This window comes from Nyctereutes procyonoides, unplaced genomic scaffold, assembly GCF_905146905.1.
Source record: "Nyctereutes procyonoides isolate TBG_1078 unplaced genomic scaffold, NYPRO_anot_genome, whole genome shotgun sequence".
NCBI classification, from domain to species: domain Eukaryota; kingdom Metazoa; phylum Chordata; class Mammalia; order Carnivora; family Canidae; genus Nyctereutes; species Nyctereutes procyonoides.
This window is the reverse complement of record NW_026575020.1, coordinates 19,650,473-19,669,809: the sequence shown is the minus strand read 5'-3', so window position 1 is coordinate 19,669,809 and position 19,337 is coordinate 19,650,473. Positions and strand designations below refer to the sequence as shown.

General features: G+C 43.1%; 1 protein-coding gene across 1 annotated transcript; it reads right to left on the bottom strand.

Moving 5' to 3' along the window:
* Positions 1 to 11,474: 11,474 nt before the first annotated feature.
* Positions 11,475 to 13,307, bottom strand: LOC129513937 (C-C motif chemokine 3). Its single transcript, XM_055332402.1, has 3 exons — positions 13,174 to 13,307; positions 12,338 to 12,452; positions 11,475 to 11,908 (listed from the first exon to the last, which is right to left on the bottom strand). Exons 1-3 carry the CDS (start codon positions 13,247 to 13,249, stop codon positions 11,818 to 11,820), a joined length of 282 nt encoding a protein of 93 aa, XP_055188377.1. The 5' UTR covers positions 13,250 to 13,307; the 3' UTR covers positions 11,475 to 11,817.
* Between the last annotated feature and the right edge of the window lie 6,030 nt (positions 13,308 to 19,337).

The following is a 19,337-nucleotide window of genomic DNA, read 5'->3' as shown; positions in this document are numbered from 1 at the left end:
TGGAATGCAGGCAGCAAGCAAAAAAGGGCTTTTCTTAAGAAAACTATATTTTTCCCCTCTCTATCAGACAAGCCAATTTCAAAGTGAGCTCATCTCTTTCTTAGTGGGCCTTACTGATTTATGCAAAAATTAGTCTTCAACATCCTGAATTTTCCTTTTTGATGCAAATTTGCTAGGCAGATGGCCTTACTAAGAATACATAACAGGCCATGGAGGTAACCAGCTGTTAGACTAGGTGGAGGTGTCCTCACTGGCTTTGCCCTCAGCCAATTACACTTTGTGGGGTGTGCTATTTACAACACTGTAGTCTGTATCAGTTAGGGATACTTTGAGTTATTGTACCAGGAAAAACTGATTCAAGCTGACTTAAGGGATAAAGGAAACATGATAGCTCATGTAACTGAAGCTTCAAGAAGTAGATTAGCTTCAAGCAAAGCTTGACCCAAAGTTTTGGAGATTTGGTCCTCAAGTATGATGATAAACCATGTTTCTTTCTGAATTTCTGATTTCCCTTCAATCTGAGAGCTTCATCCTAGGACATCCCACTGTAAAATGAGTCACTTTGCTTGTAGGCACTACAGGCTTTATGAGTTACCCCTGTGAGACCCCTTCATTTTACAAGTTACCCCTCAAGACCCCTTCACTGGGCTTCAAGAGGATGAGAGATAATGACTTTACCTCCACAAAGGTGGAGCCCACTAGGCTCTCCTTCCTCTCTCCTTCCTCTCTCTCTCTCCTTCCTCTCTCTCTCTCTTTCTCTTTCACTACCCCCTGAGAATTAGCAAATAATATGGTTCATCAGGGAACTATGTAGACAGAGGACCTGAGAGAGGCAGACAGTGAAAAAGACAGAGAGATGCTCTGAGAGAGAGAGAGAGAGAGAGAGAGAGAGAGAGAGAAAGAAAGAAAGAAAGAAAGAAAGAAAGAAAGAGGGAGAGGGAGAAGAAGAGGAAGAGAGGAGTGTTGGAGCTGTGTTCCCACCACAATGGACTGAGTTTTCCAATTTTCCACTGGATTCCTAGAAATAAGACAGCTGGACTGAAGAATATGTACTTTAAAAAATTTGATAGGAACTATGTTATTTCTCTTTAAAAACCCAATCAAAATTCCACTTTTTGATACTAAAAATATAGTTTAAAACAAAATGAAGTAAGTACACCTTATCAAAAAATTAATATACATTTGCATTTCTATAAGTATGTTGAATTCCTCCCTCTTGAATTTTACAACAGACACCCTGGCTTAGTCTACCTTTCTTAAAAACATGACCTAGGGCGGAAGTCAGCAAATTTTTCTATAAAAGGTCAGATAGTGAATGTTTTTGACTTTGTAGGCATACAGTCTCAGTTGAAACTATCAATTCAGCCACAGTGGTGGGAAAGCAGCCACAGACACTATGTAATAGAATGAAACTTTATTTACAGAACCTGGCATCATAGTGGATTTGTTTTGAGGACTATAGCTTTCTAACCCTGATCTAGGCAATTAGTCTGATAAATAATTTGGCATTCACGATAGAAGTATTGTTGAATATATTGGCTGATTATTTTTCCCCTCTCTAATGTCAGCCACTGCTTTTGTGGAGCATGGATTCTAGGAAATGGATATCTAGGTAACATGTCTATTGATACATGCACCTTACTAAGAAATGAGTGGTAAATCCTTATTGATGAATTCACTGCTTTTTGGTCTTCTGTCTGCATGTAAATCACTTGAGGGTGTGGTAAAAGTCTGGGTCTCCAGATCTAAACTCAAGAAATTCTATTGTCAGCATTTTAAACAACCATCCCTGGTGGTTCCAGGATGCCCCGAGAAATGCTATCACAGGTTTTATTTATTAGATGGTTGACCATGGGCGAGTTGTTTTAACTATCTGAGCCAAAATTCCCTCTTCTGTCAAATGGAAACCTTGGTGAAATTGTTAGGATCTAAAGGACAATGCATAATTATTTTTTTTTTTTTAGATTTTATTTATTTACTCCTGAGAGACACACACACACAGAAAGAGAGACAGAGACACAGGTAGAGGGAGAAGCAGGCTCCATGCTGACGTGGGACTTGATCCTGGGTCTCCAGGATCATGACCTGGGCCAAAGGCAGACGCTCAACCGCTGAGCCACTGAGATGTCCCAACAATGCATAATTCTTAAGAAAGCTTGATGCATTAGAAAAAAACTTAAATGCTTAGTGAATATGAAGAATGAATATGCCTAGTACATATACATTATATGCTAGGTACATAATATTTTATAATCATTGCTTTCTAAAATGTTTTATTTTTAACTTTCAAGAATATGTAGATACAAATATTACTGTCATTTCCTTTCTGCTGACTTCACCTCTTCAGATCCTCTTACTCTCTGCCCCTAATCATTTTTCTAACCAGAACTTTGTCACAAAACAAAACCAATTGAATCACCCCAAGGACTGGTTTGCTTTTAAGAAATTCCATTATTTCATGCAGCTGAACATAGATGTGGTAAATAGCATTCTATAAATATTTGTTGGTTGATGGTTTTGAAACAATTTCCCCTAGAAAAAACTAAACATAAGCACTCACCTACACACTTAAGTATGTGTCAACCGCTGAGTGATTGGAGGGGCGCTGGGGCGTGGTGAAGAGAGTTGCAGGATCTCTCCCTGCAGTCAGTCAAGAATGCATGGAAATATATTACAAACATGAGTATAAATAAATTTAAATTTACGTCAAGGAGAAGCCCAGAGTGTAACTGCTTGACAATCAGCACATAGCACAGATAGCTTCAGGAGTGTAAGAAGCATTCCCTGGGCTCAGGTCCCTGCTCCCTAATCTGCCCACAGATGTAATTGGTTTCTTGTTGCTTCTAGGTCACTTAGGGATTCAGCCCCATGGTCAGTAAGGGCTTGGCCCCAGGACTCCGTGGAGCTGGCACAGACCTCCTGTCCTGTTTGGTGGGAAGCTGTGAAGAAGGATGGAATTATAAAAACTGAGGAGTCAGCAGGAGAATTCCTGGTGCCACATTGCTTCTGCTGACCTCTCTGCCTTGGGAAGCTCAGAGTCTGCCTACTTCCTTGGCACTATTTCCCCAACCTCAGATTCCTAGGCCTTTCCTCAATGACTGAGGGAGTATCTTCAGGAAGTCTCCCTCTGCCTGGGGCAGTTTTCCCCTGGCTCCCAAATCCTAGGCCAGGTTATAGAACACTCCCATGGCTTCTCCTCATGTCCTGCCACTGAATAGGACCTTGAGGCTCTGGATTTCCTAGAATGGCTCTTATCCACCTGCTGATGCCTTTGAACCCAAAGTCCTACTGGCTCCATTCTGGCGTGTCCTACCTCTCCTGGACAAGAGGACCAGCCATTATATGGCTCTGGCTACTGGTCTTCTAATAGACATCTACTATTTTGCTAGGGATCTGCTGGGGGACATAGAAAAAGCAGTAGATCCTTGGGAGCCTTTGTCTACTCTAAGGAAAGGGGCCGCCTGAGCCTGAACCATTTTTCATCAGAATAAGTGAGCCAGCTCCTTCTGCCCAATGATAAAGTCAGAAGAAAGAAGATGGAGATAGCATTGTTCAGTAGTAGGAAACTTCTATCTCTTGTTTTTTTTCTGAGTTTTTATCTTGTCCTTTCATTTGAGTTGTGTTCCTCTGTCTCTTCACTTTGCTGGACTCTGTGTTTCTGCATATCAGATGAAGCAGCCACCTCTCCCAGTCTTGAGGGAGTGGCATGTAGGAGATGAAACTTAGAGTTCAACTTCACCCCAGTTCTTGGTATCTCTTGAACCATTGTGATTGCTCAAGCAGCCTGTTTTATTTTTGATAGCTCTCAGTTGTTGAAGGTGTGCCAAGACCTGTCAGCATCCCAGCATCTGCATCAGCCTCTAGCTTCAGGCTGATGGGAAGCCAGGGTGAGGAACCAGGTCCTTCACAGAGAGACAGGATATGTGTCAGTTGCTGTTTGTGCAATGCCCTGGGGTGGTAGCCTGCTCTCCCTGATTGGTAGTCTCTGATGTTACAGTCCCATGGGACCCAGAAATGCACCATAAAAACTGGGGCACCAGATGTGTATGAAAGTTCCCCTCCCAAAGATACTGCTGCTGTGGAGTGAGGCAGAGGGAGAGCACAAAAATAGTACCTCAATCTGGGAGAGAATCTCCATAGGCCCTGCAGTCTGGGTGCTTCACCAGATTCCTTAATTTACTCAGAACTTTGGGTCTCGAGTCCCATTAGTTTTCAAAGCCAGATGTTTGGGGGCTCGTCTCTCAGGTGAAGTTCTTAACAGTTGGGGTGCCTGATGTGGGGTAGGGTCCCTTGGCTCCTCAGCGAGATGCTCCTGACTGAGCATCACAGTATGGAGGTAAGAGGGGGAGGAGGGAGGGTTATTGTGAGAGCACTGCTCTGTCTTTCCAACCCACCTCCATGGGGTTCTTTTCTCATTTGCTCATGTAAAGTGGCTGCTCAGCTAGTTTTCTGGTATTTTTCAGAGGAAGTTGTCCCCATGTAGCTGTAGACTCAGTGTATCTGTGGGAGGAGATGAGTTCATGATTCTTCTATGGCACCATCTTGGATGGACCACCTCCTCTATCTCAAGCTTTTTGTCTAGTCTTAAGTTTGGTCTCTACCTCCCTCTGCAGGGAATGCAGGTAATGGAACAGTCTGGTGCTCGTTCCAGTATTATTGGGGAAAATAAGAAATTTTTCCAGCAAGAGACTGCCTCTGCAAATACCACCTATAAGGTGGTACTGGGGTCGGTTTGTTACTCAGTTGATCCCTGGGAAGCCATTGAAACTGGATTCTGCCTCTTGTTGAACACCTACTTAGTTTTACCCTTCTCAAAATAAGACAAGTCCCCATCATGCCCTCCAGATACATAGACTAGAATGCTATAACTCCTTTGGAAAGAATAGCCATCTGAACAGATAATGCATGGCATTTTGAAAACCTCTTGTGAAGCTCTCTATTTCACTTGGGTATCATAGGACTTTGGCGTTGTGGTCTGACTCCAGCAGAGAATGGACAACAATAGGAAATGGCAGGAGACTCCTGAAAGGTAGCCTCAGAACAGAGGGCCGTGGTGAGGAGGATAGTGGAGGCCCAAGAGGGTGGGCCAGAATGAGACTCAACTTTCTTTTGGGGTCCCCTATTCTTTCAACATGTGAGCTCTGGACCTTGGGGAGATGGAAACTTAGGGTGATGAGAGAGGAAGTTTTTAAGCACAGTGTTGCCTTGTTGCCTTGTACATACAAGAGGGGTCTTGGGTAACCACAAGGCTCAGGGTATTTGCAAGAATGGTTCAAGTGTTCAATTGACAAGGGCTGTTTATGGGGAAGTGGTTTCCACAGTAAGAGGAGGTGAGACGTTGGTGTCATCCCAGGACCACATTTAGCTGGGTCCTTTTCATTAGAGCTCTGTAGTCATAGTTTCCCCCAGCAAGGCAGAAACTTCTGTGTGATTCCATAGCTGTTCTTACTAATAGGCGTGACATGCAACAATGCCATGAATATTGACCAGCACACCCGGGCAGAAAGAGCTGTATTAGCAAAGCCTGGGCTTCAGAAGCAATTGAACACGCAGGCAGTCTTTCAGACACTGCTCATTCTAGAGAGATTCATCAAGGGCCCCAAACATACAAGGCAAACAGCATAAGGACATGTTGGACATGGGCACTGAGGCACATAAAGAACCTTAAAATGACCTTTGCCTTTGACCTTGATAATCTATAGCTCAGAATGAATTATCCTATGTAGACGATCCTTCCTATGTAGATGAATTCAAATATGGAAAGAATATTTATACATTAGAACATTTGGTCTCTCAAAACCACAATGAGTTACCACCTCACACCAGTGAGAATGGCGAAAATTAACAAGACAGGAAACAACAAATGTTGGAGAGGATGTGGAGAAAGGGGAACCCTCTTGCACTGTTGGTGGGAATGTGAACTGGTGCAGCCACTCTGGAAAACTGTGTGGAGGCTCCTTAAAAAGTTAAAAATAGATCTGCCCCACGACCCAGCAATTGCACTGCTGGGGATTTACCCCCAAAATACAGAAGCAGTGAAACGCCAGTACACCTGCACCCCGATGTTTCTAGCAGCCATGTCCACAATAGCCAAACTGTGGAAGGAGCCTCGGTGTCCATGAAAGGATAAAGAAGATGTGGTCTATGTATACAATGGAATATTACTCAGCCATTAGAAACGACAAATACCCACCATTTGCTTCAACGTGGATGGAACTGGAGGGTATTATGCTGAGTGAAGTAAGTCAATCGGAAAAGGACAAACATTATATGGTCACTTTCATTTGGGGAATATAAAAATTAGTGAAAGGGAATAAAGGGAAAGGAGAGAAAATGAGTGGAAATATCAGTGAGGATGACAAAACATGAGAGACACCTGACTCTGGGAAATGAACAAGGGATAGTGGAAGGGGAGGTGGGCGGGGGGTTGGGGTGACTGGGTGATGGGCACTGAGGGGGGCACTTGGCGGGATGAGCCACTGGGTGTTATGCTCTATGTTGGCAAATTGAACTCCAATAAAAAATTTTAAAAAATTAACTTCAACGGAAAAAAAAAGAACATTTGGTCTCCACCATATTCATAGCAATTTAAATTTGGACCCAATTTAAATCACCTACAGTATGGAAATAATGAGAAAAGTCATGGTATCTTCACTTGATTTGTTGTTAGGGAGGCTTTACAAACCATGCAATGTCATGGGAAATGCTTATGTTATGATAAGTTAAAACAAAACAAAACAAAATGTAAGTTGCCTTATTTTAATCAGGACCCACTCAGTATGTGGGGATGTGGTCAAATCCATGTGATATTTTTTGCAATTGCTGTTCCCAGAAAGGAAGAATAGAAGGAGAAAGAGAATAGAAGAAAGGAGTAAGTATGAGGTATCTCCCGTCATCTGTGCTTTTGTCCATCTAATATTAAAGTACTCTCCTCTCTTCCTCACTACAGGCAAGCTCAGTAATATTAGCTCATTTTTCAGGGAGTTCGCTCATTTCCCTGTCCTCAGGCTTCTGTTTCTATGAAGCAGGGTTGGTGGTGCCTGTGGTAGGGCCAGTTCTACCCCACTTAGTATGTCCTGGAGTGGACATAGAGCCTTAATTTTTGGTGGTTGTTTTGGCATCGTGAAGAGCTTAATGTCTCTTTAGCCTCAGATTTGAGCAATAGCCAATTATAAGGCAACAGGAAGTACACAAGTCAGCATGCTTTTACAAATAAAGTCATTCAAGAAGATGGAAGACTAAAGGTTTCTAACCCAGAGACCAAAGGAGATGAAGCATTTATCACCTACAAAGAGTTAGTGCCTTTTAGATAGTAGGAAAAAAGTCCACTGGAAAAGGGCATACATATTACAGTGAACATGTGTTTTTGCTGACCAGCATCCCTCCTGATACCAGAAACCTACATTTCCTCTGGGAAGCCACACTTACGCCTATTTCTCAGACTTTAAGATTATGTGACACTCATGCACTTCACAGATCCAGGAATGCGTTGATTGGCTTAAGCAAATCAATGGAACACAACCCTAGAGCCACAGTGATTGATTACAAATTGGGTTTCTGACTTAAGGATGGGTCAAATCGGAAAGAACCTAGTGATTTTCTTCAATGGGAACACAGACAATGAGCAAGGATTCATGTAATGCTGGGAGGTACAAGCAGCCATCCTGGGATCTGACATGGATGGGAGGTCAGGGAAGAAAATAGGACCTGGGGGATACCATAGGGCTGCCACATGCAGCCTTGCCTGGAGCCAGTGCCCTTTAGTCTTGGGGTCACAAAGCTCATTTATTCAAGCCTCTTTGAATTAGATTGCTTTGTTCGCTTACTCCCTTCAAACTATCGGCATCCTGAGAAATGCAGAGACCTATGTCTGTGAGAGATTGAGAGTCTTTTAACAGTAACAGCCCCTAAATGAAGTGTGGGATCGGCTGAACTGAACAAGTAGGAGGATATTTGCCAAGGATCTCGTTAAATGGAAGTGGCATTTAAATTTTGTGTGCATCGGAATTACCTGGAGCCTTGTGAAAATAGATTGCTGGGCTCCATCCTCTAAAGGGAGGAGAAGGGGCTGCTTAGGACTTGCGTTTTTAATATGTTCCCAGGTGATATTCATGCTGTTTTCTGAGCACCACCTTTTGAGAACCACCCCTACGTGGTATTGCTACTGGTTGAACTGAGCCCTATCATCTCTTGGTGCTAAGACTGTGTGCCAAATACTAAGTCTGCAACAGTGAGGAGTTTGATAGGAAAGTGTCTTAAGTATCGGAATATAATAGCTACTTCTTGCATCCATCAGTGAGCTACTTTAGGAAAGAGTTTAGACGATTTTGATATGGCCTTATCTGAAATCAGAAAAGGAGAACATAACTTTGTTATGAAAGGCTTTTTCAACCTGCCAACTGAGAGCCAGTCATCTGGAATTTCTACTTGAAGCTAAAGTTAGTGCAAGCAGAGGCAGGGAGGTAAGAAACTTCACAGGAGAGAAATCTGGGTTCTAACTGCACCCCTCAACCCCCTCCCCACCTTCTCCTATGAAATTTTTATCTCCCTCACTTAACGAGGACAGTCAGCTTTGTGTGAAGGTGCAGGGAGGCCAGGGTTTGGGGCGAGGTATCAGATATTCGTCACTTCCCCACATTGCCCCACCTCTGCAGGGGCGATGTGGAGGCAGAGGTCTGTCCCCAACAGGCTGGGAGTCAGAGGTGTAGGGGTGGGACTCAGGACTGAAGCCTGTGCTAGGAAGCTCACATTCTCACCCCCAAGTTAACATGCAAAATGTATGACTGGACAAACTCTCTGCTCTGCTCTTAGACAATCCGTGGAATTGATCAGAAACAGAGAGATTCAAAACCTCCAATCGTTAGAAGGGTGTTACCTTGCCAAAGAAACCACAAGACCAGCCAGAAATGGCTGTTGATTGCTCAATGCCCAAAGCAAAGGCCAAGCTCCTAGCTCATGCAGACAGGAGAAGGCTGCCCCCAGTGAAGGGTTCCTCCCCAGTGCATATCTCAGACAAGTCCAGGGAGGACCTTCCCTAGGGCGGCCAACCAGAGAGGCTGACCAAGGAGCTCAGTCACATCTTACTGCTCTGCGATGCACCGTATGCTAATTACAATGCTACTCCTGTTCTCCACTTTCCAGCACAGGGGTCCTTGTACTATTTATGCTGTTCACAATGTTTGTGTTTAGGGAAAGTTGGACATGGTTAAGCTTCTTATTTGGGTTTGGGTCACTGGACCTTGAGAAATCACTCAGTGTAAATAAGCAGATTTTGTTTGTCTCAAGACTCAGGACACCAATAGAGAAAAGTGACAGTTTCTCTGCTTCTTTGGAGACAAGGGCTGTTCCTCCCATTCTCCTGATAGTACCTACACACTTACCATGGCTGTGGCTGGTAATGGTGTTAAGGGAATGGGGCGACTTGTAATAGAAGGGGATTGTAAAATGTTGCCTGAGAGGAGCTGTGTGTGTGTGTGTGTGTGTGTGTGTGTGTGTGTGATATGAAAGTCTCAGGCAAATGACTTGTCGCATTGCCCTCATTATATAAAAGCCCTGATGGCATTCAAGCTGTTATGACTGGCAACGATGAGCTCTGTCTTATGTGCCAGTTCAGAGTCACCAGAAAGTTATTCCAATGGATGGAGTATCATCACCCATCAGTGGGTAGGGTCAAATGAGAGAGGCAAAGTAAGCAATGCATCCTCATTGAAAAAGAAACAAAAGAGAAGTGCAGAAAATAAAAAGGAGAAGTGTCCATGACAAAATTAAATAATAGTCTTCTTTTCCTCTAAGAAACCACAGTTAGCTACTGGACATATATATTTCCAAATATTTGCTCTTGTAAATACACATGTGTATACGGCTTTAAAGAATGAAACAGGAGTAATATTATTCTATACATACAGTTCTGTAGCATGCATGTAGAGTATATATGCCTATACTTCATGTAAACACAGACACTTGTTCCACCTAACATGACGCATACTTTCCATAGATATGGATGTGTGTTACTCTTTTTACTGATTGCAGAGGTTTCCATTGACCGGCATCTCAATCCTCTGTTGACTTAATCCTCTGCTGATGGTTGTTTCCATTAGTTTGCTATTTGCAAACTGTGCTGCAAAGAATATTCTTCTGCCTACGTATTCCTGTTCTTAGTAGTGTTGCTACAAAATACATTCCTAGAAATGGAATCCTGGCAAATGGCAGCTAGATCAAATACTATGTGCATTTTAACATTTGCTTCATAGTAGCATTTAATTGTACTCTAAAGAATTTGATCACTGTAATTCTAAACCAAATTTTTGGATCAAAAATTAGATTATTCTAAACAAAATGAAAACTCATGGCTCATAGAATTAACACATGCTTGGTTTTGGCACAGCCTTTTGAATTTCCCTTCTGCGGAAGGGGATCTGGCTCAGTATACATTTCTTATAGTTATAACTATGACTGAATAACCCATCTATTAAATAGCTCAGCTTTCACAGTGAACTTAGAAACTGGCATATAGTATAAATCTATAGCCCCACATATGGGCTGGTTGTCTTTTCCTCCTCTAACATTAGCCATTTACTCTGTAGGGCATGGAATCTACAGAAATAATGTATGCTATCCCTGTTACTGTATGCAGATATACACTGCATTTGGAAAAAAGCGGTGAATCATACTGACTATTGCCGTGGTCCTCAGCTGTTAAACATGCATGTTGAACACCTGATGAGGTTGTAGAACTATCAATTCCCAGGCCCACACCTAAAGATTCTGATATGAGTGTCCTAACCAATCATGGCGTGTGATTTGAGGACAAGTGGATGATATTTGGGGACATAACTTTGCTAGTGTTTAAGGGTCAGTAGTTACATCAAAGTCTAGTTTTAGAACTCAGCTGTACCATTTACTTGCTGTGTGCTCTCAACCAAGTTACTTACCCTCTCTGAGCCTGGCTGGAGTTTACTCTTGAATCACATGAGGATATTAATAAGTATTTAAACTGTACTGTTTCATTGTGAAGATCAAATGGACCCTACTTAAAAAGCATGCAGCCTGAAGTAGGTCTCAATATGTTAGTAATTGTTATTAAGAAAGTTTGATTTATTATAAATAAATCTATTTATTATTATTTACTATTATTTATTATAAATAAATAAATGACACTCTTCTTACTAATATCCATAGTAAATTTTCCTGAAGCATGTATATTATGATTTGATTTATGAAATATTCATAATTTCAATGATCCAGAAATGTGGCTCCATTATAAAGCAGAGTATCTCTGGGCTAGCTACTCTTTTATCTTTCCCAATTCCCTCCTTTTCACACCTGCCTATTTTTTGCCTATTATTCCTTCTGACCAGCGATTCTGACTTTGCAGACAAAACCAAACTCAATACCAGTTTTCAAAGGACTATCTTTATTATTTCTCTAGGCTGAACACAGCACTGAACAGAAACATCTTAATACACACATGTCAGTCTGGTGGCTTGCATGCCACTTCTGCCTAGAATAAACCATGACAGTCACTCAATTGACTCCAATCCACAGTGCAAATGAAGGGACAGTGCAAATGAAGAAGGTATCTTGGGGTCTCTCGGAGCAAATGGTCCCAGAGTATGACATTGAAAATAAATAACAAAAATTAAATAGTATAAATAAGTTGAAATTTAAGTTAGAAAGAGTCCCTGAGTGTGGCTGTTTGGCAACAACCAACCCACAGGAGAGGTAGCTGTGGAGGTTAGAGGGGTGTTTCCAAGGCTCGGACTTCTGCTCCCCTGTCAGCCCACTGAGGTCACTGGGTTCTCCAAGCTTCCAGGCCACTCAGGCTTTCAGCTTCAGATCGGCCACATATTCCTGGACCCAGGCCTCACTGGGGTTGGCACAGGCCTGGCGGCCTTTTCTGGTTTGGAAGCTATGGAGAGAAGTGGAACGATTATATACCAAGGAATCCAGCAAGAGGATGCTGAGTCCACTGTGGCCCCTTGCCGCACTCTCTGTCCTGGTCAGCTGGGGGCATACCTACTTTCTCAGAGACTCTCTGCCCACCTCAGTCTAGAGAGCAGCTCTCACTGACTTGGGGTGGTCGGGGTGCATCCAGGGGACCATGCTGTCAACTCCTTTATTTCTCTCTTCCTTCTGGGCTAGATCAACCCTCTCTGACTTTGCAAGCCCCTGGCAGGTCAGGTCACACCTCAGAGATCGGGGTCCTACATACCTCATAGGCCCCAGAGGGCTGTGCCATTCCAGGATGGCACCCCGGGCCAGTCTTTGCCCTTGGGTGCTGCTCCCATTGTAGACCCTCCCTGCCTCCCCAGAGCTGGGCAGGAAGACTGGCACTTACATAATACCGGGCTTGGAGCATTGGCTGCTGGTCTCAAAGCAGTCGACTATGAACTTGCGTGGAATCTGCTTGGAGACGTAGGAGAAGCAGCAGGCTATTGGGGTGTCAGCACCAACTGTGGAGGAAGAGAGAGAATGAGCCCGAGTCACAGTTTGGAAGGAAAAATGAGATTGGATCCCTGAGAAGGTGAGAAAGACTTGGAGGAAAACAGCTTTGCTCGGAGTGCAGGCTGGGGGACAGGATCACTGGAGGGCACTGGGCATCTTTGCCTAGAAATATGCCTGTCTCTGTCCTGGTTTCTGTCTGTGTCTTCTTTCTCCTTGACTTTTTGTCATGGGCTGTCTTTCTTGATGTGATCCAAACATCTAAGCAGACTGCTCTTGTCTCATCTCCCCCCTGGAAATTTTGCCTGGTTCAAGAAGTCCTGCCCCAGCAAACAAGAAACCTTGGACATCTCTCTTATGACATCCAGGGGACAGTGCTCTGGGGAGGTCTAGGGTGAGTGAGGGGAAGAATGACCCCACTGGGAGGTCACTAGGCTTGGATCGAGCCTCTTGCAGACTCATTTGTTTAGGGTCCCTATTTTTCCATCTGAAAAAATGGGACTGTAACTCCCCTACCTCACCCTGGCTCTCAGATCTGGGGACTGGGAAAGCTAAGATCCCTCTATGAAGATGAAAATAAAAGTCTTGAAGAGAAAGGCCACGATGTTTTCTAGCCCTCTGAGAAGCTCCCTATTTTCTCCTGGGGGCTCCCGAGGCCATGAGACAGAAATGGATGTGGTCCGGCTGTGGGGACAGAGCGTGGGGACATGTGCAGCAACAACAGAGACTCACATGGTGCAGAGAAGACCTGGCTGCAGAGGGACATGGTGCAGAGGAGGACGGCGAGGGCAGCCCCGGGGACCTTCATGACGCTGAGCTGTGGATGGAGCGAGGGCTTGCTTGTCTGCAGAGGTGGGCCTGGGCACTTGCTGCTGCCTGTGTCCTTCTGGAGAGTGAACAGATCTCCCCTGCTCTTTATAGGCAGCCCTGGTGGAAGGGGAAATGGAATCTGGGGGTGTGGAGGGAAATTTTTAAGCACAGTGGTGTTGTCACGCTGAGTGTTGCACAACTCAGGGTCCCAGGGTACCACAGGGGTTCAGGATATCCAAGAATAGCTTCTCTGAGTTATAAGTTTCAGCCTGAGACCCATGACTTGTTCTGGTTTCTTGTGAGGAAATGGTTTCCCCCGTGAGCAGGAGGAGAGAGCTATGTGTTGACCCAAGGCTATTCTTAGCCGGTCCCTTCCCATAAGACCTGATCTTTACACAAACTCACCAGCCCTGTCCTTTCCACAGAGCTGACACTTCTGTGCTTCCTCAGCTATTCTAACCACACGGATGGGGTAGATGTGGTGATGCAGAGGATGGCACATACCTGCCTTAGATGCAAGGAACTGAACCAAGGGTCCTCACTAGGGGACTTGGAGGCATGAGATCACATCTTCATTGTTCATCCTGTCATCAGACAGTGACCGAATGACTCGAAGCTCTGGATTAACACCAGATGAGGATCAGAAAGACACATTAGATGTGAGTGTTCACATGTCAGGAACCTAAAAAATATTTCTACCTTATAACCTAGGAGATGCATTTCTAGGAAAGAGTCCTAAAGAAACAAACCCAAATACAGAGGCATTGTTAAACATAAAGATATCAGACTCAGCATCATTTAGGATTCTAAAATAAGAAAATCTAAATTCTCCTTTATTAGGGAATTATAAAGTAAATGCCTGATTGTTTATTATTAAGCCCTTAAATGGAATGAAGTGAAATAGCGTAAATATATCATAACAACAGTTATAAAAAAAGTAAGATGAAAAATTGTACAAGGTGAAGAATTATATATATATATATGCATCCACACATGAATAGCAAATATTGTAACTATATATATATATATACATATATATACATATATATGTAAACACTAGGCATGGAAAAAATAAAAAGCATTGGGAATAAAGGTCTCAAAGAACCAATAGTAGCTATATTTGTGTCTATGGTCTACAGGTGATTAATTTTTTTGTGATTAATTTTTTTGCTTTCCCCTTTTTCTGGATTTAAAAAAAATTTTTTTTTTAAATGAGAATGTTGGGATCCCTGGGTGGCTCAGCGTTAAGCACCTGCCTTTGGCCCGGGCGTGATCCCGGAATTCCGGGATCGAGTCCCATGTCGGGTGCCCTGCATGGAGCCTGCTTCTCTTTCTGCCTGTGTCTCTGCCTCTCTCTCTCTCTGTCTCTCTTTCTCTTTGTCTCTCATAAATAGATAAATAAAATCTTTAAAAAAAATGAGAATGTTTTACCTTCCTAATCAGCTTACCAATTTATGAACACGTTTTATTTATTTATTTTTAAAGATTTTATTTATTTATTCATGAGAGACACAGAGAGAGAGACATTTCCCCACATTTTGTTTTAAAACATTCACAACATTACCATTTGGAAAGTAGGTTGCTATCAATAGTCTAATTTGAAATTTTTGATATACGAAAGTTTCTGTTAAATGGTGTTTGCTAAAATGAAGTCTTGATTTCCATTTCTCTGAACTATTTTAAGGAACCTGTATGATACTTACATAAATAATAGCAAATTCAAAGAGTTTTCTTATTCTGTTTTAAAAAAGATTTAAAAAATTTATTTATTCCTGAGAGACAGAGAGAGAGAGAGGCAGAGGCACAGGCAGAGGGAGAAGCAGGCTCCTTGTGGGAAGTCTGAGGTGGGACTTGATCCCAGGACTCCAGGATCATGCCCTGAGCTGAAGGCAGACACTCAACCGCTGAGTCACCCAGGTGACCCTCTCTCTTATGCTTTTTAATTCATAATTTCAGTGGTGTGAAAGGGTCTCCTTTTCAGCCAGATCTACATATTTTTCTTTTCTATCTTTTATTATCTTATTATTAGTGTTTAATAAACATAATTCACAAATTCACATTTGGACTCTAGATACTCTCAGTCTGATAGGAATGGGTAGAGCATATAAACAGGTAACCACAGCACTTAGCAGAAAGTGCTAAGATTCCTAGGAGGAAGAAATGACCTCCCTCAAGAGAATTTGGGGAAGGCTTCACAGACGAGATGGAGCTTTGCTTGGGTGTTAAAAGGTAGACAGGTTTCAAACCCATATAAATGGAGGGTGGGGTTGGCAGGAGAGGTCAAGCCAGCGTAGTCAAAGGTGTGGACTTGCCAGTTCAGAGGGAGGAGTGAGTAGGTCAGTGTAGCTGCATAGTGGTGGAACAAACAGGGATGAGGAAGCTAAATTGGGGGTTAAACCAGGAGATCTTTGAAGTCCCCAAAAAGGGGCTAGCACAGTGGTGGAAATAAGATATAAGCAAAGTGAGATCATATCTTAGGAATCCTGCCCTTCCTGGGTCTGTAGGGTTCCTGCTCTTAAAACGCATGGGCTCTCTTCTCATCCCATTCCTAGGATTGCTAATGCTGGTTCTGAGAGAGGCAAAGGCAGGATCAAGAACAATGGCAGGTTACCCTGGGGCTTCAGCATCCAAGTGTCTTCCTTTGTTCCTGTCAATTCCATAAAAGGAGTCTATCACTAGTTTCAGTGGAAACTCTAGATCACAGACCTGCCTCCTCCTCAGCCCGCCCCCTTTGCACTAGCTCTCAGCTGACACCCTGAACTGCACTCCCTCAGTTCACTTCTTGGGGAACCCCCCTCACATTTGTGATTCAGTTTCTGAGAGTTGGATGCTATGAGTTGGGAGGGCCAGAAAAAGGAACTGGAAACTGCTGAATCAACCCCTTGGCTAATAATGGACCTTATTATATCCTCTTCTATAATTACAGAACCTGCCACACTGCATTGTAATTAGTTACTTATGCAATTTTTCTCTCCAGAAATTTAGACCATGTCCTGTTAATTTTAAACCAAATTCATATCATGGCTTGTTGGTTAATTTAAACCAAATGCTAGCCCGTGATGATTATAACAGGATGAATTGTCTGCCATTATAGCTATTCCTTATATTTTTGTTCTTTTTAATAAAGGTGCTTTACTGAATATAAAATTTTATCTTAGTGTTTATATATTTGTAAGCCTTTCCATATCAACCCTCAAATCAGAAAATAGCCCTTTGTTGTTGTGCTTTTATTGGATTGGAAAATAATATACTTGTGTGCAAAGTATGTCTTAATATGTATATGTTGAATGACTAATATAAGGGGATCTTCAGGTGGCTTTGTTGGTTGGGTGGGCCTTAGAAATTTCTTAGGCGGGGGCACCTAGGTGGCTCAATGTTTGAGTGTCTGCCTTTGGCTCAGGTTGTAATCTTGGAGTCCCGGGATCAAGTCCGGCTTCTCCCTCTGCCTGTATCTCTGCCTCTCTCTGTGTGTCTCTCACGAATAAATAAGTGAAATCTTTTCTATTTTTATTTTTTTAAGATTTTATTTATTTATTCATGACAGAGAGAGAGAGAGAGAAGCAGAGACACAGGCAGAGGGAGAAGCAGTCTCCGTGTGAAGAGCCTAATGTGGGACTCGATTCCAGGACTCCGGGATCACACCCTGAGTCGAAGGCAGAAGCTCAACATCTGAGTCACCCAGGGATCCCTGAAGTCTTGTTAAGAAAGAAAGAGAGAAAGAAGAAAGAAGAAAGAAAGAAAGAAAGAAAGAAAGAAAGAAAGAAAGAAAGAAAGAAAGAAAGAGAGAGAAAGGAAGGAAGGAAGGAAGGAAGGAAGGAAGGAAGGAAGGAAGGAAGAAGAAAGAAAGAAGAAAGAAAGAAAGAAAGAAAGAAAGAAAGAAAGAAAGAAAGAAAGAAAGAAAGAAAGAAAGAAGAAAGAAAAGAAAGAAAAAATTTCCCAGGTGGTAAATTGGTGTTCTCAGGTGACTTTCCCGGGATCACATAGATGATATTGGTCAGTTTTATGTTTCACTGTCTGTTAATTGGCAGGTTATCTCCAGTGATAACCACAATGCCTGACATATAGTAGAGCTTAATACGTATTTGGTGAATGAATGAATACAGTGCTAATTTGACTAACAGTGTGTGTTATGCCCAAAGTCCCAATGTGGAGTTGAAAGACTGACAGGGAGGAAAAAATCAGAAAGGTCCTGATGTCGAAGTCTTGATCTTTGGTAGTAGAGCACCCAAAATCTCTTAGTGATGACAGAAAGTAGCTAGCAGTCAGCATGGTGGATCTTGCAGTTTGGAGGGGGCTTACATTGTGTCCTAGCTTCCCTGGCTCATTCTAGCCTCTTTGAGGTCCCACCCCTGTCCACCAGAGTATCCTAGCCATGAGTACAAGGTATTTGGGCAGAACAATTCATGTTCTGCAACGTCACTGGCTGTCCTGCTCTGCTCACATCCTCACTGCTTCCCATGCCCTGGACCTGCTGGATTGGTTTTCCTCCAGTTTCCAGCTCTGTGGCTCCGCTTCCTTGGGCATCAGTTCCAGCTCAAGGGAAATGATGGGCTGGCTGGCAATGACAACTTGTTTGACCCAGCCTTGGCTCCCTTTTTTCAGGTGTGGCCCCACCTTTCAGGTAGGCGGAAACTATGTCCTGGAGGCCCCTTTATAGCATTCTAGAGACATTCTTTATACATTCTAGAGACACAATGTTGAAGCCCCTTCTTTCTGCAGCTTGGCCCTTTGCAATCTTGAGTTCTTCATGTCATTCTCCTCTGGCCATTTGTATGTGCAATAGATCAGGGCATACCTCTTGGTATTGGATTAGATTCATCCTTGTGCCCCTGCTCCCCCTTCTATGTTCTTGACTCAGTAAAAACCATCCCCACCTATGAAGCTTCCATGCCAGAAACCTGGGAATCACCCTGATTCCTCCCTCCCCCTCATCTGCATCTATTGCATATTTGAAATGAAGTAGATCTCCTTCTCACTGTTCCTACTGCCACTGCCTGGGGTCCAACCCTCATCATTTCTTGCCATGACAGCTGTAAGAGTGTCCTGTCAACTGTGTTTCCTTCTAGTTTTGCCTCTCTTTGATCTGTCTCATCACATGGCACCCGAAGTGATTTTGCTAAAGTTCAAATCACTGTCTATCTCTGTCTGTTGAAAATGTTTCAAATACTCTGCATGGTTTCCAGCATGGAATGGAAGCTTCCCCTTCAAATATATTTTGACTAGTCCACCTTTCTGATCCCTGCCTCCCTCTTTGGTCTGTCTCTTGCCACCTTCAGACTTCCTGGAAATTTAGTCAGCCCTCTGAACGACATGTAATTCTTTAAAAGTGCAGGCCTCGGGATCCCTGGGTGGCAAGGATCGCCTGCCCAGGGCACGATCCTGGAGACCCGGGATCGAGTCCCACGTCGGGCTCCCAGTGCATGGAGCCTGCTTCTCCCTCTGCCTGTCTCTCTGCCTCTCTCTATCTCTGTGTGACTATCATAAATAAAAAAAAAAAATTTAAAAGTGCAGTCCTCTCTTCTGCTTTCTATGAATAAGGTGTCAGCTCATCCTGGGAGATCACAGGACGGAGTGAAACCCTAGAAGCATGGGTATGTCCCATGACAGCAGTGGAGATTAACGTTTAGAACAAATAAGGAAAGTCATTATTTAATTAATTCCCTTACTTTTCTAAGGAAAAGAGAAATCCATGGACTCCACTGTTCAAAGACATGCAGAATGCAAAACTGAGAGACATTCTATATCGCAATAACAACTCTGGTTTGTAAGCTTCTAACATAAATTTATAATAAGCCCATTTCCCTTTTATGATTTACTTATGCTTTGGAACCAGACTTCCTTGGCGTCATTTCCAAATCTAACATGTATTAGCTGTGTGTTCTTCTGTAGGCTACTTACCTCTCTGTGTTTCAGTTTCCTTGTGTGTGAAAGGGGATAATAGTACCTACCTCAGAGGACTCCTGGGAGGGTAAAATACATTAGCATCTATGAAAGGCTGTGAATAGCTTTTTCCTGTAAGCACTATGTTAGTGTTAGTTACTATTATCATTTTTACTGAAATATACCAGTCAATCTATTTTATGTAT

Excerpts from the sequence above, each read along its gene's own strand:
- LOC129513937 (XM_055332402.1), bottom strand. The coding sequence starts at position 13,249 with ATGAAGGTCCCCGGGGCTGCCCTCGCCGTCCTCCTCTGCACCATGTCC. Across the intron at positions 12,453-13,173 it reads CCAGGTCTTCTCTGCACCAT|TTGGTGCTGACACCCCAATA; the intron begins GTGAGTCTCTGT and ends CTTCCTCCACAG. Across the intron at positions 11,909-12,337 it reads TGCTCCAAGCCCGGTATTAT|CTTCCAAACCAGAAAAGGCC; the intron begins GTAAGTGCCAGT and ends TTCTCTCCATAG.